Source organism: Amblyomma americanum, chromosome 11 (assembly GCF_052857255.1).
Source record: "Amblyomma americanum isolate KBUSLIRL-KWMA chromosome 11, ASM5285725v1, whole genome shotgun sequence".
NCBI classification, from domain to species: Eukaryota; Metazoa; Arthropoda; class Arachnida; order Ixodida; family Ixodidae; genus Amblyomma; species Amblyomma americanum.
This window is the reverse complement of record NC_135507.1, coordinates 130,819,676-130,839,808: the sequence shown is the minus strand read 5'-3', so window position 1 is coordinate 130,839,808 and position 20,133 is coordinate 130,819,676. Positions and strand designations below refer to the sequence as shown.

At 44.6% G+C, this 20,133-nt stretch overlaps 1 protein-coding gene across 1 annotated transcript in view; it reads left to right on the top strand.

Annotated features, from left to right (window-relative positions):
- The window catches only part of LOC144109893 (uncharacterized), a 651,790-nt gene that overhangs the window by 84,401 nt on the left and 547,256 nt on the right, over positions 1-20,133 (top strand). Inside the window, exon 3 of the mRNA XM_077642657.1 lies at positions 11,086-11,274. Coding sequence (XP_077498783.1) covers positions 11,086-11,274 — 189 coding nt within the window. The remainder of the gene's footprint in view (positions 1-11,085; positions 11,275-20,133) is intronic.

The window sequence follows — 20,133 nt, the reverse complement described above, 5'->3', positions numbered from 1 at the left end:
AATCGAGGGAGGAAAAGAAATCCGCCCCTTGCAAACAGTCCAGAGCGTCATCTATGCGGGGGAGCGGATACACATCCTTGCGCGTTATCTTATTAAGGCGGCGGTAATCGACACAGAAGCGTATGGAGCCATCTTTCTTTTTCACAAGGACAACAGGCGATGCCCAAGGGCTACTTGAGGGCTGAATGACGCCGTTTTGAAGCATTTGGTCGGCTTGCTCTGTAATAGTCTGGCGCTCGGTTGGAGACACACGATAGGGGCGCTGCCGCAGCGGCGCGTGGGCACCAGTGTCGATGCGATGGGTGACGGTGGAAGTTCGGCCCCAGGAAACCTGGTGAGCGTCGAAGGAGGAGCGAAATTGATGAAGGAGGTCGAGAAGCTGTGTTCTGTGCGGCGGGGGAAGATCGGCGTCGATGGAGCGCAAGAACAATTCGGTAAAAGAGCGATCTGGCGTAGAGGCAGGAGGGCTGAGCGCGTTCATGGCGAGGAGCGGTGTATCGTCGGTCTCCTCGCGGATGAGCAGAGATGCGATGGGCTGCACACTGCCGATGCATTCACCAAGGCGCAGAGCGGTAGGGCAGGAAAACGGGTTAGAAATCAAAAGTATCGAAAGACCAGCGGACACAGTCAATACGGTGTATGGGAGAGGGAGACACTTGCGGTGCAGAAAAGTATGACCTGGAGTAAAGAGGACAGTGTCGTCACCGATAGAGTCGCAAGACAAGTGTACAAGAACGGAAGAGCACGGGGGAATGTCGATGTCTTCGGCGGCGAGGGCTTTAACACCGGCAACAGGAGGAGTAGCGTCCAGAAAAGGATTGGGCAGAGAAGAGAACCCGACTTCCGCTCGAGCACAGTCGATGATAGCTTCATGGACGGAAAGGAAATCCCAGCCCAGAACAACAGGATGGGAACAGGAAGGCAGCACGACGAATTCTATCGTGTAGAGGGAGTCCTGAATCAAAACTCGAGCGGTACACGATGCGGACGGCTTGATGTGCTCAGCGCTGGCCGTACGCAGCGACAGTCCAGCAATCTGCGTCTTTACCTTCTTCAACGAACTACAAAAGTTTTCGTCCATAACAGAAATCGCAGCACCGGTGTCCAAAAGGGCCAAGACAGTAATGCCTTCGACGGAAATTTCGATCAGATTAGCAGGGGATATGTGAGGCCTTGGAAAGTTCGACGGGGACGCAGTTCTCGCCTCAGGAACTGCGGCACCTAGTTTTCCTCCTGAGGGAGATTGGGGCGACGTCGCATAGGAGAAACGGAGCGGCGCCTCGGTGAAGGTGAACGGCGCCTAGAAAGGGCTGAACGGTCAGGAGAAAAAGGACGACTAGACGGCGGCTCAGCAGATCCGGAGTACTGACTCGTGGAAGGCCAGTAGGCGGGAGCTGGAGGAGGTGGCGCGTAGACTGGCAGACGGCGGCGGCAAAGTCGGGCCACATGACCAGGCAAGCCGCAATTGTAGCAGATAGGCCGGTTGTCGATGGTGCGCCAGGGATTGCTGAGTCGCGCAGCCGGCAGAAGAGAAGGAGCCACCGCTCGCGCAGGTGTTGGAGGCAAAGCATAGGTAGGCGGTCGAGGTCTGGCGACGACGTCCGCGTAAGTCAGCGGAGCGGCCATAGGGGGCGGCGTCTGGGCGACAACGTCCGCGTATGTCAGCGGAGCGCTGGCAGGTGGTGGCGGATGGGCGGGCGGAAGAGCCTCGGCAACCTGCTCTTGGATGGCGTGTCGAAGGGCCAGAGTCAAATCTGGAGCTTGCCGTGTAGGGTTCGGCAGAAGAGAAAGCTGACGCGCCACTTCTTCCCGAACAAAGTCTTTGATTTGTTGCAGCAGCGAGAAGGTGTCAGGTGCTGGTGTCAGTCCAGCAAGCGACTCAACCTGTCGAGGGTGCTGTCGAGTAAAGAGCCTCTTTTTCCGCAGCTCCTCGAAGCTTTGGCATAGGGTGACGACTTCAGCTACTGTGCGCAAGTCGCGCGCTACCAGCATCTGAAAGGCGTCGTCGTCAACACCCTTCAAAATGTGTTAAATCTTGTCAGCTTCTGACATGTTGAGGTTGACACGCTTGCATAGGTCAATGACGTCTTCGATGTAACTGGTAAAGCTTTCGCCGACCCGCTAAGACCGTTCACGCAAGCGTTGTTGGGCGCGGAGTTTCCGAACAGCAGGACGACCAAACACTTCGGAGTAGGTTGTCTTGAAAGCAGACCAGGTGCGAATGTCCACCTCGTGGTTCCGATACCACAGGTTAGCCACGCCGGTGAGATAAAAAATTACGTTATTTATTTTGGTGGCATCGTCCCATTTGTTGTAAAGGCTCACCCTCTCGTAAGACGTGAGCCAATCTTCGACATCCTGCTCATCGGTACCACTGAAGATGGCCGGGTCCCGTTCGCGAAGGGAGCCGGCGCAATTAACAGCTGGGCCCACTTGCACGGCTTGATGTTGAACGTTGTGAGGCATCGCAGGTGGCGGGAGAGTGCGGTTGCGCAATTCCAGGGCTTTTACCCAGCACCCAGCTCTTCTTTGACCATTTTGAATCGCTGCTCATGAACTTATCTAATCTAAGAGTCAAAGTATTAATCTGTGGTGATTTAAATATTGACTGTTTAAGGGATAATAGTGTGGTATATACTAACTTATTAGAGTCATATGGCTTCAGTAATGTAGTTATAGGCCCTACACGTGTGACTCCCATTTCTTCAACGTCATTAGATCATATACTCTGCAATTTCGACACATCATCTAGTTTGAACTCCATATATAAAGCATCCCTTACAGATCATTATCCTCTTGCGATATTTTTTCCTCTGGAACAAGCTGCCCCGGGTAAAATATCTGACCCCCACTGCAGCATCGATGTTATTCAGTTGAGGGAATGTCTTCAAGTGGTAGATTTTAGCTTGATCAACTCAGCTGATGTAAATGACCTATACCAAAAATTTAATGACAGGCTAACCACGGCAGTTTTGCAATCTTCTAGACCTCAAATCAAAAGATACCATAGCACGCCTATCTGTCCCTGGATGACACAAGCTATTTTAAAACTTATTAAGGAAAAATATCAAAATATCACTGGCATACCAAATGTAAGCAAAAGCGAGGTAATTCATATTACTTAGTAAAGTTTCGGAGAGCAAGAAACTTAGTTACTGCTGCCATAAGGTCCCGCAAGAAAGAGTATTACTCCCAATTAATTTTGAAAAATGCCCACAGTACGAAAGTTACGTGGCAGATCATAACTCTGTTATTAAACCCGTAGCAAATCGTTTTATTATGCCTGACATAGAAATCTTGGGGATCTCCATTGAAAATCTAGTTACAACGTTCAATGTATATTTTTCCACTATTGGTGCTAGTATAGGAAATACTTGCCCCTGCACTGAGTACCTCCCTCCTCCGCAAAACATTGTAGTGACCTTTGCATACCATGATATTACAGTGGATGAGATTGTATATACAGCTACTCATTTTCCATCGAAATTATCTACTGGATGTGATGGCGTTGCCTCTATTGCGCTGAAAGAATGCATTGATATCTTATACGAGCCACTTGAAAAAATCTTCAACTTTGCCTTCTATTCGTCCACCTATCCCGATCTGCTTAAGCTAGCTAGAATAGTACCGATTCACAAAAATGGCGACCGTAACCACGTTGAGAACTACCGCCCAATTTCCATATTAAGCTGCATAAACACACTTTTTGAAAAACTCGTTGCAAAGAGAGTGAAAATATTTCTCGAGAAAGAAGCCTTGCTATCTCCTCAACAACACGGCTTTAGACCAAACAGATCAACTGGTACGGCCGTCATATCGCTAACAGACACGACCAACACTTTCCTAAATGATAATAAAATAGTCTTAGGAATTTTCTTGGACATCAAGAAAGCATTTGACACTGTTGATCACGAAATGTTACTGAAAAAGCTGGTGCATTACGGGTTTAGAGGTATCAGTTTAGAATTCTTCAGAAGTTATCTCAATAATCGGCGGCATATGATCCAACTTAGCGGTGTAAAATCTGACTTTGAAACAGTTACGGCTGGTGTGCCTCAGGGTTCAGTCCTTGGTCCGATTTTTTTCCTTCTATATTAATGACCTGCCGCATTTCACACAACACTTCTCTGTTTTTATGTATGCTGACGACACTGCTCTTCTATGTGCTCATGAATATACAACGGAACTTATTAGCACCGCAAACCGAGAATTGGAAACTTTGTGCAGCTGGTTTATTTCAAATAAACTTGTTGTAAATGTTAATAAGACAAAATGCATAATATTTAGGAGCTCCAGAAAAATCATACATGAAAACCTGCCTTCCGTGCAATGGCTGGGAACACCTATTGCACTTGTCAATAGCATCACTTACCTTGGAATAATTCTAGATGAGAACCTACACTGGAAGCCATACATTCAGGCGCTTTGTAAAAAGTTAGCTGCAGCATGCTTTGCACTGTACAAATGCCGAGATTATTTTGGTAATGACATACTCAGAATTATTTATTTCTCAATTTTTCAAAGCCAGTTATCATATTGCAATGAATCATGGGGCCACACCTACCGATCTTATTTGGAACCACTTAGGGTCTTGCAAAAAAGGGCAATTCGATTCATTTCACATTCAGGATACAACGCCCACACTGCTCCTCTTTTTAACAGATGGATATACTGCCACTACAATCATTACTTGAATACAGGACTGTCTTGACAATACACACATGCCTTAAAGACAATTACCCGTTACACTCATCGCTATTCTGTATCCCACCACCATGCACTCGCAACGCCACTCATAGAAATTTCCTTCTTCCGAAAACGAAAAATGTCTATAGAGAAAGAAGGATGGCCCATGTTGGTATTAAGCTGTGGAACAAGCTTCCAAATGAACTCAAACATAGTAGAACTCTTCCCGAGTCATTGAAGAAATATTATAAACAATGAGTGAAGCCAGCGTTTTTTCTTTTCATGTATTTTTGTGTGTTTGTATGCGTATGTAAAAGAGGCTTTGTGCTCTGAATATTGCTGCTCTATGTACCCATTGATGTATTTCTAATTTCATGAGCTTTTATATGTATGTAATTATTTTAGTTATGCCTGCAATTTTCTTTGAAACTGAATTGCATGGACCCCAACTAGCTTTTAGCTAGGGATCCAGATGTCTTCACAAGCATGCCTTGTATGAATGTTGAGAAATAAAATTGAATCAATCAATCAATCAAAATGTAAGGCGGGGGTTTATTTAAAAGAGCTGGGAGGAAGGGAGCAGCGGCGAGAACAATCCGAGGGCAACCAGGTCGGGCACAGACATACGTGGCGATAGCAATACGGCTGACGCGCAGGGCCATCTTCTTCGTTTTCACGAGTCATCTGCTTTGTCTGGGTCATCATCTTCACACTTTGTTCATTGCCGATTCCACCTCTCAGCAGAAGTTCTCAACGGTCTTGTCATCATGGCTCGGTGTAGACGCGTAGGCCCGCACCACTTTCTGTTTGTACATCCTATTGAGCCTAATTACATTGGCTGCCACCCGTTCGTTAATACTATAGAACTCCTCTACGTTGCCAGCTATATCCTGAATAATGAGTAATCGCACACCCAGTGCTCGTCTTTCTGCTAATCCGCGATAGCACAGTACGTGTCCGTCCTTTAGTACTCTCTATGCCTCACCTGTCTTCCTAACTTGCCTAAGCCCTAGGACTTCCCATTTAATTCCAGCTAGTTACTCAAACAGCCCTGCTACTAGGCTAGCCTCACTAGATAAGGCTCTAGCGTTAAACGTTGCCAGGTTCAGATTCCAATGGCAGCCTGTCCGGAGCCAGAGAATCTTAACACCCTCCGCTGCGTGACAGGTCTGACCGCCGCCATGGTCAATTGCTCCGCAGCCGCTAAGAACTCAGGTCCGAGGCTTAATTAATTTCTTCATATAGGAGGTCGTGGACAAGTATTGCATCAGGGTGACCAAATCCTATTGGTAAATGTTTTTAAAATTAATCGGAGTCTTGACCGACCCAACACGATTCTCACAGAACGCAACGACAACGCCCCTTTGAATTTTCCAGACGACTGAAAAACTGGGCCTCAATAAATAATTTGAAACAAATTGGCTCTTCCTTTCTTTAGGCTCACAATTTTTTCTCAACACTGTACAAATATTGTACATTAGTGGCAGTGAAGAACTAACTGCCGATAAGATACTCTTTGTACATATTTAGTTTTATTGAGAGCCCAAAATTTATTAATTCCATTTATTTATTTATTCATGTTACTCATAGGCTCATTTTACGTAGGAGCATTATGTGAATGGGGCAGTGTACACATGAAGGCAGAAAGCATTAGAGCAAAAACAACGAAAGTAACATTTCTCGATTCCCCCCCCCCCCCCCAATTCTTGATTGTGCTCTCATATTAAAATGTTAACTTTGTCTGCTGTACATTTTCTATGATTTGTTATCGGTTTCTGCTTCCTTCGATACATCCCCCCATCCCAATGTAATATCCGGTCATAGGCTTCTAGGGCAAATTATTTATTTATTTATTTATTTATTTATTTATTTATTTATTTATTTATTTATTTATTTATTTTGATATACTGTCAACCCTAAACGAGGTTTTTACAGGGGTGGGCGCATGTCGAAAAATACACAACTTCGAGATAAAACAGTTATAGAACAGAGAGCAGTAGTACCACGAAAAGGATGGGTCTAGTTAAAGCAAGACAAGAGCAAACAAATTCGAGGTAATCAGTTATACAGAAGAAAGTATATGTCACCAACATTTCAACAATATTTAGTCAGTTTTGTGGCAACGTACTCAGCTCGGCAGGCTCCGAAAATTTGAGGACTGTCGGCTGCATTACAAAAGAACCGTCAAGGGCATTCCATTCGCGCACTGCTCGCGTAAAAAAAAAAGGAAAAATAGAATGCGGTATTGCAACAAAAAAATTCTTATAATGTAAGAGGATGTTTGCGGCGGGTGATTCTGGAGTGGCTTATATTGACGAATTCTTCAGAGTTAAGCTTAAATGAATTGTGCAGAAATAAGTATAGGAATTTCAAGCGGTGCAGTTTCGATCCGACAGATAAAGGCTTAAGTCCTGCGCGTTGCAAAAGTTCAGTAGGTGAACGTGTGCGTCTGTACTGGTTATAGATAATTAAATCAAATAAATAAATCAAAATGAAATTTTTACACTTTTTCTGAAAACGTACGCGGCATTTCTAGGAATAGAAAAAAACTTATTTGAATGTTTGGGGCAAGTACGCTTTCGTAAAATTCTGTAAATTACAATTAAGATAATAAACTGATAAAACATATGCGAAATTTAAGGAAGTGTGATTTTCCGCGTATGGAGCCTTACAATTTTGTAATGAGGAGATCCAAGAAAAATTTAAAACACAGCTCATTACATAGCTAATATTATTTTAATTACGGTCAGGATTTTTGTCGGAACTACTTTTTGTTCTGTTTTTGTTGAACGCCATCACCGCCTTGATTGTTATCCTGGGAATGGACCGCATGGCACGTCTCGCCAGTTCCCAAGGGGCCATTTTCTGCTGCTCTGCTTTTCTCAAGGTGTTTCCTTCCTGGTGAAGTGAATATTCGAGTTAAATATCAGTATTGATGGTTCACGAGCGCAAAAAGAGAGACGAAGACGGCAAAATCCCCCAAGTGTTTTAAGAGGAAGAAGACGACGACAACACGACACAAGCGCTCACTCGCAAGTGAACGTTTATTGTGAAAAACCATGAAAAGAGACCAACAAGGCCAACTCCTCACTTTGACGTAAATATACGAGAACACGCTCGCGATGTTCTCCTGCGGCATTTTTTACCACGATCGAAGCCAGATGCCGCGTCTACAAAGAGCTACGTTTTTATTTTCCAGGCCGCGACCTTGAATTGCAAGCGCGCTGCAGCTGTTACTTAAGAAATCAGTACAGTCCGCGGGCTTTCGACAATAATAAAAGTTGGTCAGTGGAAGAAATTAAAATCGCTTGACATAACCACAGTCAAGTCGTGCAGAAGAACCGACAACTGAGCTAGTTGGTGCATCTTTAAGCCGTGGTAAAAACAGCGCAGCGACGACAGACACAGAGAAGACAGAAGAAGACGGACAAGCGCTGTACTAACAACTAAAGTTGATTGGAAAAAACACAGGTACTAATACACTCCTAAAACAACCAGGGAACACGCCCCTCTTAACATCCTTCTAATCGTGCGAATCTAGATACTTAATCTCACATTCGTGAAGAAGCACTGACGGTGTGCTGACGCATGCATCACCATTCGCGTGGATGCGATACGCCTCACACAGTTCCCTTGTCAATTTATCCCTGTGCCTGCAAACAACTTTTGTCTCATGGAAAAGAGGGTTGCACATTTTTTTGTCGGGGGAACCTGGGATATTCTTCAGGGGGCAATCTCTAAAATGTAATGCAAGGTTGGACGATGGGGGGCCATTTAACGAGGTATGATGCTGACGAAGACGGGTGTTCACACATTTTCCCGTTTGGCCAATGTATTTCTTGCCACAGGAAAACTCATTGTCATACACTACGCTTTCAGCACATGACGTAAACTTCTTTTGGTGGTTTATTTTGCAGGCTCTACTCCCGGTTGGTTTCTGTTTTTTAGCCTTTGCTTTCCTATCTATTATGGCACAAATTTTTCCAAGCTTTTGCGGGGCTGAGAAGAGCACTTGAATTCCATATCTGGCGCCTACTCTTTTTAAGTTGTGTGACAAACGATGAAGATATGGTATAACCGTATGCCTCTTCATGCCTGACGGCTCTGATGGATGGCAACTCTAGAAAGATTTTAGTTTCCTCAGCAATTTATTGCAAGCAAGCACGATTACCTCTTCCGGAAATCCTGCCGATTGCAATCTACCAACCTGCTGATTAAAACTATTCTTCATTCCATGCACACACGATTTCGAAAGTGCTGATCCTAAACATGCAACGGCTATACCACTTTTAACTAATTTAGAATGGGCTGAGCGATAACTAAGCAAGGGCTTCGCTGAGCGCTGTTGAAAAGACCAGCAGACATGATCAGGGTTCAGGACCAATCTTAAGTCTAAAAACTGTAGCTCGTTGTTCTCCGGGAGTTCAAAGGTGAACTTTAAACCTTCTCCACAACTAACAAAAACCCTTAGTATTTCTTCTACATGGCCCTTGAAATTTGTAGGCTCTACAAAAATTAAATAATCATCAACATACCTGAACACCTGTTTTACACAATCACTGAACTTAGAATTTATCGCCCTGTCAACGTGACACAGAAAAATATTACTTAACACCGGTGCTACTTTTGAACCTATGCATACCCCATCTTTCTGAGCAAACAGTTTTCCTTCCCACTCGACAGAAGTCGATTGCAGGTAAAAGGTCAGAAGTTCCAAAAACGACTCCACAGAAACACCACAATCCGAAATAAATCTCTCTTCGTCATTGTCATTAGTTATGGCTTTCTTAACACACTGCAGGAGCTTATCTTGAGGTAGGGAATAGAACAAATCCTCCACATCGATGCTAAACATGCCACTCGAACCCGGGTTACAGCTTTGCAAAAACTCAACAATGGTGACAGAATTCGGGACCAGAAACGAATCATCAATCACAAGACTACTAAGGTGCTTTTGCAAAAAGCTTGATATCGAATGTTGCCAGCTGTTACGCTCCGTAACTATACATCGGAAAGGAATTTCGGGTTTATGCGTTTTCGCAGAGAAGAAAATATCTAGACAATTTTTCTGCGAACTACTAACAGAGCGCTGTAGTCCTATCAAATTCATTTCCCCCAGTAACCGTATTGCTTCTTTCTTTTGTCTATTGAGGTTAATATGAACTTGCTTAAAGTTCTTTGCGATAGATTTCCCGGCTCTTTCCCTGAACAGATTCTCTGGGATAACAACGAAATGCCCTTCTTTATCCGATACCAGCAACCGAAAGTCCTCTGACGAGAGAAAGTTTACCAGTGGAGCAAAGCTCAACCCCTTCACGGACCCTCCAACTGTCCCCTTCAAAGCCTCAACACACTCCGCCACGTACCTCGGTTGTTCCTCCTTCCGGGCCTGGCAAGACACACTCCTTCCAAGGGACAGCAATTCTTCTTTTCCTAGGGATGGCTGGACACAAAATTTCGGGCCTCGCTTGTCCGTCTTCTTCTGTCTTCTCTGTGTCTGTCGTCGCTGCGCTGTTTTTACCACGGCTTAAAGTCAAGTCGTGTTGGCAACAGAGCTATGTAGGCACACCGCGCCGTAGCTTCTTGGGTGACTCGCCCGCGCTGGAAGTGGGAACAGCTTGGTTGAGGAAGAAACTGGTTCTCGCTTGTCGAAGGTGTCCCGTCTATTTTAGTTGCGCTTCAAAATGAGCTGTGCACGAAGGTGGGGCCACAGCAGGGCTACCTGAAAGCTGAATCCGGTTGTGTATGCGTACGGGAGCAGTGTGTGCACAGCCCAGGTGCGCTGACTTGCCTTGTGGGAGCCTCGAGAGTCGACGACGCCAGGCAGCACGTTCGTCTCGCGACACCTTTGCAAAAACCTTCGAAACGCGGCTCTGCCTGACTTGCATGGTGCGAAAAGGAGAGGGAATTTGCTTTACCTGGTAATCTGTAACCGGTTAATCTGTACATGCCTCTTTCGATCACAACTTGTGAAGCTACAGCCAACCCTTGAGCGTTGTTCTTTTCAACTGTGTTGCAATTGTACTGCAGCAGCGGTTGCTTAATGAAAGCATGATGAGCGCATGATTAGCGTTCCGCTATCCAGATCCGCTTACGTGGTGGCCAAGCTGCGTCCGCGCAGTGTGCCCCCATGCGCAGACGCGGCTAATGGGAGAGGATCGCGCAGTGCTCAAACTCTGGCCTCGAAGCCCCGAGGAATGGAAGGTGCGGCAGCAGTCTCGCACTCTGTTATCGTGCATTTCATTAGCCTGGTCCCTCCATGCCGCCCGTCATATCGAATGCTTCAGCAAAAACCAGGCACCACTTTTATTGTATTAACAGGCTGTGACGACTTTTATTTCGGCATATCCCTAAACGATAGTGTGGAAATCTTAAATCAGAGCTAATTCCTTCTTGCAGGGTTACATAAACGACGAGAAGCTTGGCGATGCCCAGTCGTCCAGCCTCGACCAACTCCCGAATCAGGTGCACTTTGGCAGCGCCAAGGTGCAGTCTCCTACCATTTGTTCCATCCACTGGACCACCTGGACTCCGGGAGGGCAGACAGTGCCACAGGCCACCATGGAGAAACTCTTTCAGAAAGGCAACGTGAGTTCCTCCAGCACAATGCCGTGTTGCAGGACATGATGGAGGTGATGTTGGTTCATGAATGGTCGCTGATAGGCACATATGGTCCGGCAGAAAGTTCTGAAACAGCATTTCGTAAGAGTTGAATGCAAACATTTGATACAAACCACAAGAGTACGACAGGAGAACACACATAACAAAAGGGCGATACCACCGGCGCCATGTTGGTTCCGTCCTTGCTGTCCTGCCCGTTTGTTGTATATATGCCATGCAGTGATTTCAAGCTACTCCAACAGTAAACGCTCACTTGTCTTTGGTGTTGCTCGTTTATTGACTTCAGCAAGCTCAAAACCGCGCAGATAACATTACTGGATGAAGCAATTTCGTCTGTCCGGGAAATGCAAACGGAAAACGATAAAGTACTGCACAACATAAAGCAAAAGCTGGATTAAATATGCTGTTTAGGCAAGCTGGTACTGATTCATTGTTAAAGAACTTTATACGCGTAATTTTAGTTCCGTGTTTTCTTTAAAAATGATGCGTTAGACACCAGCACCACCACCATCATCATCAGCCTTACTACACCAGCTTCAGGGCAAAGGCCTCTCCCATGTCTCTCCAATTAACCCTGTCCTTTGCCAGCTGCATCCACCCTTTGCCTGCAAAATTCTTAATCTCATCCGCCCACCTAACCTTCTGCCGCCCTCTGCTACGCTTACTTTCTCTTGGGATCCACTCTGTTACCCCTAAGGACCAGCGCTTATCTTGCCTTCGCATTACATGCCCTGTCCAAGCACATTTTTTCCTCTTGATTCCAATTACGATGTCATTAACCCGCGTTTGTTCCCTCACCCACTCTACCCGCTTCCGGTCTCTCTTTTTTTTATTTATTAATACTGAAGGCCAACATACTGGCCCATGCAGGAGGGACAGTACAGTTGACAAGGTAAGGACAATGCAACAAGGGTGACAAAACAATGCATATATAAACAGTGCATGAAAATGATGCAGCCCATAGCCACGTTACAAAAATCTAAATGCTTGCCTTAGCGCAGTAATTACAACAAAAAGAATCGCATATTTGAATGTATTCGTGGATAAAGACGCTGTGCCAAACAACAATCGGGCATAAACATAACAAAATACAGGAAACTTCACATAAGAAACGAGAAAAATAGTGAAAATACTGCTTATCGTTGTGTTATTTTATGTGACAAATAGTTTTCCAATGGTTTTGTGAAGTTCCCTTGCAGCTTCTTTTGAAACTATCTAAAGAAAAAACATAGTCAGGAAAGAAGAAAAGAAAAAGAAATAAAAGGAAAAAGAAGAGGCACAAGCATAAGCCTGATATTGTACTTTTACAAGAAACGTGGTTATCACCGTATAAATCATTTTCAATGAGAAACTTTCGAGCTTTCCGGTGAGATCGAAATGTTGGCAGGGAAGGTGGCTTGGTAACCGTGCTATCTAAAAATTTATGTCATCAGGCATCTATCTCTAAGAAAATTGTTCTCGCTGACTGTGAGCTTTTAGCGATCAAAATTTCATTTCCGCATTGTGCTGATATTACAATTGCTAATGTCTATTTTCCTTTTGGTGTACACAGGACAGACTGTTTAGACAGCTTGGTGACTGGCACAAACAGTGCAGTCATCGGAGGAGATCTTAATTCTCACTATAGTGACTGGGGAAGTCGTACTGATTCCTGCGGCCAGCTTCTCTGGTCGTGGCTGTCTGAAAATGCTGTACGCTGCTGCAATTCTAGAGAAATAACCTTTATGCGAGGGGCTGCTCGCTCAGCCATTGACTTAACATTATCAGCACGTAGGCTAGATGTGACTGATTGGTCGACAGAGGATTCGGGTACGTCAAGTGATCACTTTCCTATAACTTTCACTATTCGGTTATCTCCTCTTAAAGCTAGTTTTGTAACCCATAAATTTGTCAACCACAAAATTTATAAAAATCTGATGTCCGCCTCACTTGCCTCTTTAGTTAATACAAGCCGGGGTGACAGAGCTCAGCAGACGGTTTCATTTTTGCAAAATGCAATAGACCACTCAATATTCGCTGTGCCCGCAGCAGCCTCTACTAAACAGCCGTCTCCTTGGTGGACAGAAGAATGTGAGAAGGCCTATCGTCGCAGAAAAGCGGCCTGGAAGAGGCTGTCCTGCAACCAGAGTGCGGCTAATTGGTTAAATTACAAATTATTCTCTGCATCTTTCAAAAGAACACTTCCAAAAGCCAAGGAGGAGTACAACCAAAATTTAAACACATATCTTTCAAATCCTCGTAATCGGAAAGCCCTGTATAGATTCATGGAACGTAACAAGAGTTCTGTCGTCCCTCTTCTCACTAGTTCAACAGTGTTGTCACCACAAAAGGCTCAGGACAGCCTGGAGTGTATTGCTCAGGGATTGGGGTTACGCTTCCAGACGCAGAGCAACGTCCCTTTGTGCACAATTTCACCCTCTTCAGATTATACCGAGGTTGACGCATCAGAGCTCCTTTCAGTCCTGGCAATGTTGCATCCTGCAGCTCCTGGTCCAGATGGTGTCACTGTTGGTATGATTAAAATTTTAGCCCAGGAGTTTACAAGCGCCCTCTAAGATATGGTCAATGCTTCTCTGGAAAATGCATGGATTCCAAGCATTTGGAAGACGGCGAAAATTATTTTATTAATGAAAGATATAGGAAAAGGATACGTCTTAGATAATATTCGGCCAATTGCGCTGACTTCAAATTTAGTCAAATTAATAGAAAGAATAGTGCACAGTCGCCTTACAAAACATGTTCATGACATCAACGGTCTCCGCTCAGCCCAGATTGGCTTTCGTCGTAGATGCTCTATATGGACCGCGCATGTGGATCTAGAGAGCAGAATCCGGCTCTCGCTACGCAGAAGAGAAGTTTCAGCTTTGGTCACTCCTGATGTAGCAAAGGCCTATGACAGTGTAGAGCATATTTTACTTAACAGACTTGCTCAGTTACATCCTCCAACCTACATTTATGCGTGGATATCTGAATTTCTGAAGGACAGATTCTTTTACTGCGCCGAAGGAACCCTATGTTCAAATACATATTATCAATCAAGAGGTGTGCCGCAAGGATCGGTGCTATCCCCTCTGCTTTTTAATATTTTGGTCAGTGGCATCTCCGTTCGTCCTGACATAACAGTTTTTGTGTATGCAAATGACATAGCTTTTTTCGCCTCGGCCAGGGATATCCACTCCCTTTACCACATTCTGCAGGGATATTTGGATGCTCTTGGAGTATGGTTGCAGGGTATTAATTTATCCCTGAATGTAGACAAATGCGGAGTTTTGGTATTTCCTCCAGACAGGCCTTTGCACATTTCATTAGTCCATCGCTCTGTCCAGATTCCACAAGTGGAATCCGTAAAATATCTGGGTGTTACTTATCACCCAGCATTAGATAGGAGCCTTCATATAAAGAACATTGCTTTTAAAGGAGAACGCGCTCTAGGCCGGCTGACAAAAATCGCCAATAAAAAGTTTGGGATGCGCCGCGACACGTTATTGTTACTATACAAAGCCTACGTAAGACCTATACTTGAATTTAGTTGCATCCTGTTCTCTGGTAGCGCAAGCTACAAGATTCAACCCTTAATCTTACTGGAAAGGAGCGCTCTCCACCTCTGCCTTGGTCTCCCAAAATCAGTTTCAAGCGCCCTGCTTTATCTGGAAGCCCGTATCCCTGATCTAACTTCCCGTTTTCAAATACTCACGGTGCGAACTTTCGTCAGGTCGATGGACGCAGTGACTAATGTCAGTACTTCTATTTTTGTGTCTCAGCCGGCCTTATTCTTTCCTCATCATTGGCCACGGTATCAAATGCCACAAATTATGTTAACGCAGAACCCTTTAACACCGATTGGTGTTGATCTCAGTTCTTTGCAGTGGGTTGATGACACGCCGGCAGCAGTGGAATTCCATTTCGACCACATCTTCACAGCTCATGCGAAACACATGCCAGCAAGAATTTTAAACGGTATTCTCTCGGATCACATAGAGAAATACCCCCATCATACGGTGCTTGCTACCGATGCCTCCGTCAACTGCCAAAAAGCTGCAGTTGGCATCTTTTCGCAGGATTTGGCATGGAGCTATTCCGTCCGCATCCCAGATTATATTCCTATATTCTTTGCGGAATTTTTGGCTCTTGGAATGGCCCTTCACAAAATTCCATGCCATGTGTCTCATGTTATTATTCTCGCTGATTGTTTGTCAGTGTTAGTCTCCCTTGACACTTCACAAGAAGATTTTTTGAGCCGTATCTTGCGATTTTTTGTCCCATGCACTTTGAAGGTGGTCCGTTTTGTCTGGGCCCCTGGCCATGCAGGTATTCAATCAATTGAGGTGGCTGATTACTTAGCAAGGTCGGCTCTTGACGGGTCAGTGACACATCCCGTCCCGAATTTCAGCCTGCTGGCGAATTCCAGGTTTCAGCGGATCCTACATATATCAGCCAGTTTACGAGATCCCTTACTAAATACCACTGACTATCAGCACTTAGCATATAATTGGAACGTCCGTTCGTGTAAATCCAGGCTGTGTGAGGTAACAATGACGCGGTTGCGGTGCAGGATTCCAAGTTTGAATTTATATCTATGCAGGGGTGGGTTGACACCGACGAACCTATGTGACGCATGTGGGAAAGTTTAATCTTTAGACCATTTTCGCCTCTACTGCCCAAAGTTCGCACTTCAGAGAAAGATTTACCTGGAGGTCCCTCTCTCCAGGTTAGGGCTCCCTTTATCTTTGCCAGTTATATTATCGTTTGGTGCGAACGCCAGGGGATTTGCATTGGGTTCTATTTGTGGGTTTCTCCACGATTACATAATTGCAACTGGTAGGTTGATGTGCTAATTCTTTTAAAATTCTACGAGCTCTTCTTTTCCACCAAAATGCTGTCTGTTATTTAACTGTCAATATTGTTCTCTTGTTTTTATTCACTGATTTTTCAAAATTCACGATTGGTGCTACTTTTTTGTCATCTTCCATGGAAACTTCTTTGCTTATTCAACTACACCTTGGCCAATCCCCCTGCGTGGGTATGTGCCTTATACCTGGGGTGAAGAAGAAGAAGAAGAAGAAGAAGAAGAAGAAGAAGAAGAAGAAGAAGAAGAAGAAGAAGAAGAAGAAGAAGAAGAGAAGAAAAATAAGAAGAAGAAGAAGAAGAATAAGAATAAGAAGAAGAATAAGAATAAGAATAAGAATAAGAATAAGAAGAATAAGAATAAGAATAAGAATAAGAATAAGAATAAGAAGAAGAAGAAGAAGAAAAGAAGAAGAGAAGAAGAAGAAGAAGAAGAAGAAGAAGAAGAAGAAGAAGAAGAAGAAGAAGAAGAAGAAGAAGAAGAAGAAGAAGAAGAAGAAGAAGAAGAAGAAGAAGAAGAAGAAGAAGAAGAAGAAGAAGAAGAAGAAGAAGAAGAAGAAGAAGAAGAAGAAGAAGAAGAAGAAGAAGAAGAAGAAGAAGAAGAAGTAGTAGTAGTAGTAGTAGTAGTAGTAGTAGTAGTAGTAGTAGTAGTAGTAGTAGTAGTAGTAGTAGTAGTAGTAGTAGTAGTAGTAGTAGTAGTAGTAGTAGTAGTAGTAGTAGTAGTAGTAGTAGTAGTAGTAGTAGTAGTAGTTCGGGGATCACAACCTGGCTTACTGACGTCCTAGTCGAAATGAAGAGGACGAAATGGGCTTGGGCAGGGAATTTGATGCGAAGGAAAAATAACAGATGACCCTTAAGGATAACAGACCTGATTCCAAGGGAAGTTAAGAGTACCAGGGGAGTAGCACATAGTTAGGTTGGCAAATGAGATTAAGAAGTTTGTTGGGATATGTTGGACTTAGCTGGCACACGACAGGGTTATTGAGTAGATACGGGATGGGAATTTGTCCTGCTGTGGTAGTAGTAATGCTGATGATGATGATTATGATGAAGAGTGCGCAGACGCTCGCAGAAGCGGGCCCACGTCAAATTAATTCTGTCGGTTAGCTGAGACGACGCTCACTGTAGGGCGCGTTTCCGGACTGGACGATGCGACCGGTAAAGTTGGACCGCATACAAAAAAGTAGGTAGATTTTCTCTGGAACCCCTTAAATTATTAATGCGAAAGCATTACTAGGCTATATTGGCAGCTTACGGGTCCGTAAAATGTGGAACCAAAATGTGTCCCACGATATGATGTTAGATTCAATGCACATCGTAACTAGCGCTAAAGACAAGGACTGAAGAAAGACGGGCGCCACGAACGCTAGATATGATGTTATCAGTTAGCGTGTAGTAGTCATGATTGAATGTGTATGACAATTGGTATATAAATAGTGTCAGATCACTGTCATGCTCATGTGAGGAATTGTTCTTGAGTCATGAGCCCTAAGTCATGAGTCATGGCCGGAATCATAATCGATCTGGTCAATACCGAAGTCATTGCATGAGGAAGGAATTGAGTCGTGGTCAACAACGTCATGAGCCATGATCATAAGTCATGGACACAAATTAGGTCACAAAAAATGCTGGCCACAAAAAGTGCTGTGTTATTGGTCGCAAAGGGAGTCACAAAAAAAATGTGCTGAGTAATAGGTCACAAAATGGATCCCAAAAAGTGTTGAGTCATGGGTCACGAAAATTGCTCAGTCATGGGTCACAGGCACAAAACGAAGCTGATTCATGGCTTAAAAATGGGTCACAAAAATACCAAGTCATAGGTCGCAACATGTGCCGAGTCATGGGTCACACAATGGGTGAAAAAAAAAGCTTCAGGCGGGGTTGAGGTGTCCACTGTGATGTCGGGATCCGAGAGCTACTCCGTCCTTTCCTTTCCTCAAAACACATGCTTTCGCATTCCTCCACGTAAGCAGACTTAAGTGACCTCAGAATTTTTCACTAGAGATTAATTGTTCCCAAAGGCTTGGTCCCTTTGTATCAGGCGGAAATAGACCAAAACTTCTAAGTTCGCCCGTTCAAAGATAAAGAAAAGCTACTCGCCGCTAGTAGAAAAAATAATCACTCCTAAGTGAATGTTGCAAAAGTCTTCTCACTGGCCACCGGCCCTACCGCAAAACGCCTGATCGAGTTTCAGAAGAAACTATATCTGCATTTTAATTGCTGTTCAGGAGCGCAAGCTGCCGGGCTAGTTGTTGATGCATGTTGTAAACTTGGAAGCGCAAAAAAAACCGGACGACGGACGTGTCAGTGACACGTCTGTACACGTTTATTTATCGGAATGTGCCTTTTTAGATTCTTTTTTTGATTAACTTGTGCGCATGTCTGATGTGCGGTTTGTGTGATTGTGCGGTTTGTGTGCCTTTTCCACGCGCATGCTCGACAATTCTGTTCCTATATAACTCCTGTACCTCAAGCACTCGTGAACCTGTTTTTGTGTTTCCTTACACTGTCCGTCGTCCGGTTTTTTTGCGCTTCCAAGTTTACAACATTTTAATTGCTGCACACTCCGTAATAATATACGAGTAGCAGAAAAAACATGTTAATCGCCAAGCCAGTAAATGTGTTGCAATATGTGGCTTATAGTATTCACCGCACATACCAGTGATGTGAATGAATCCTTTCCTTCCCTTTCACAGTGTCTTACCGAAACGAAGTATTCTATCTAACCTGGTCAACTTATCAGACTCTGAGACATCGCCGAGGCACTAACTCTGGCATCGCTAAGTTCGTTCACAGGTTTCGCAGAAATGTGTGCTGCTTTCTCTAGGTTTCAAGTTTGTCGTGCTCAACCAGAGTGCAGACGCGGCGGCGTCGTCCTCACGACATTGATGCTAGCTTAAATCGCTACCACGTAATATTTCTACTTTACAAGAAATTGCGTTTGTATGCTATAGAGCAGTCCATCCTCTATCTTCATCGGCGCATGCAGGTGTCCACCGAATTATGGCAGCTCGTTCTCTACTTGATTTCATGATGCATTCATCATCATCATCAACAGGACTTTGGATACGCTGACTTCATGAAAAAGGCCTCTCCCATGTCTGCCCAATTTACCCTATTCTTTCCATCAGCGGCTACGGTACGCCGTAAAGTTGTCGATCTCACCCGCCCACCTAACCGTCTGCCGCTCCCTCCTACGCTTGAGTTCTGTTGGAATAGATTCCGCTACATTTGAGGACCAGCGGTTATCTTGCCTTCGCATTACATGCCCTGCCCAAGCCCACTTCATCCTCTTGATTTCGACTAGTATGTCACTAACCCGCGTTTGTTCCCCCACCCGCTCTGCCCGCTTCCGGTCTCTTAACGTTACACCTATCATCTTCCTTTACATGGCTGGCTTTGGTGTCCTTAACTTAAGCTGAACCCTTTCCGTTAGCCTTCACGTTTCTGCCCCGTAGGTGAGTACAGGTAGGATACAGCTGTTGTACACTTTTCTCTTGAGAGATAATGGCAAACTGGCACTTATGATCTGAGACAACCTGCCATATGCACTCCACCCCTTTTTTATCCTTCTAGCGGATACGGATCCGCGGGCACTGCCTGTCCTAAGAAGACGTCTTCCCCTACCACTTCCAGTACATCGCTATCAATTGTGAACTTCTGTTCGATTGCCAGACTGTTGCACTTTGGTTTCCTGCATGTCAAAATTTAGAACCTATTCATCATGTTTTACAGCTCATATCGAGAATGACTTAGCAAGGCAATGTCCTCAGCGAATGGCAGATTACTAAGATATTCCGCATTAGCTCTTATTCCGAACTGTTCCGAATCCATGCCTCAGAACACCTCCGGTAAACAAGCGGTGAATAGCATTGGCGAAATCGTGTCTCCCTGCCTGACGCCCTTCCTTACTGGAATTTTTTTGCTGACTTTATTCAGGACTATGGTAGCTGTGCAGTCGTTAGAGATATCTGCCAGTAT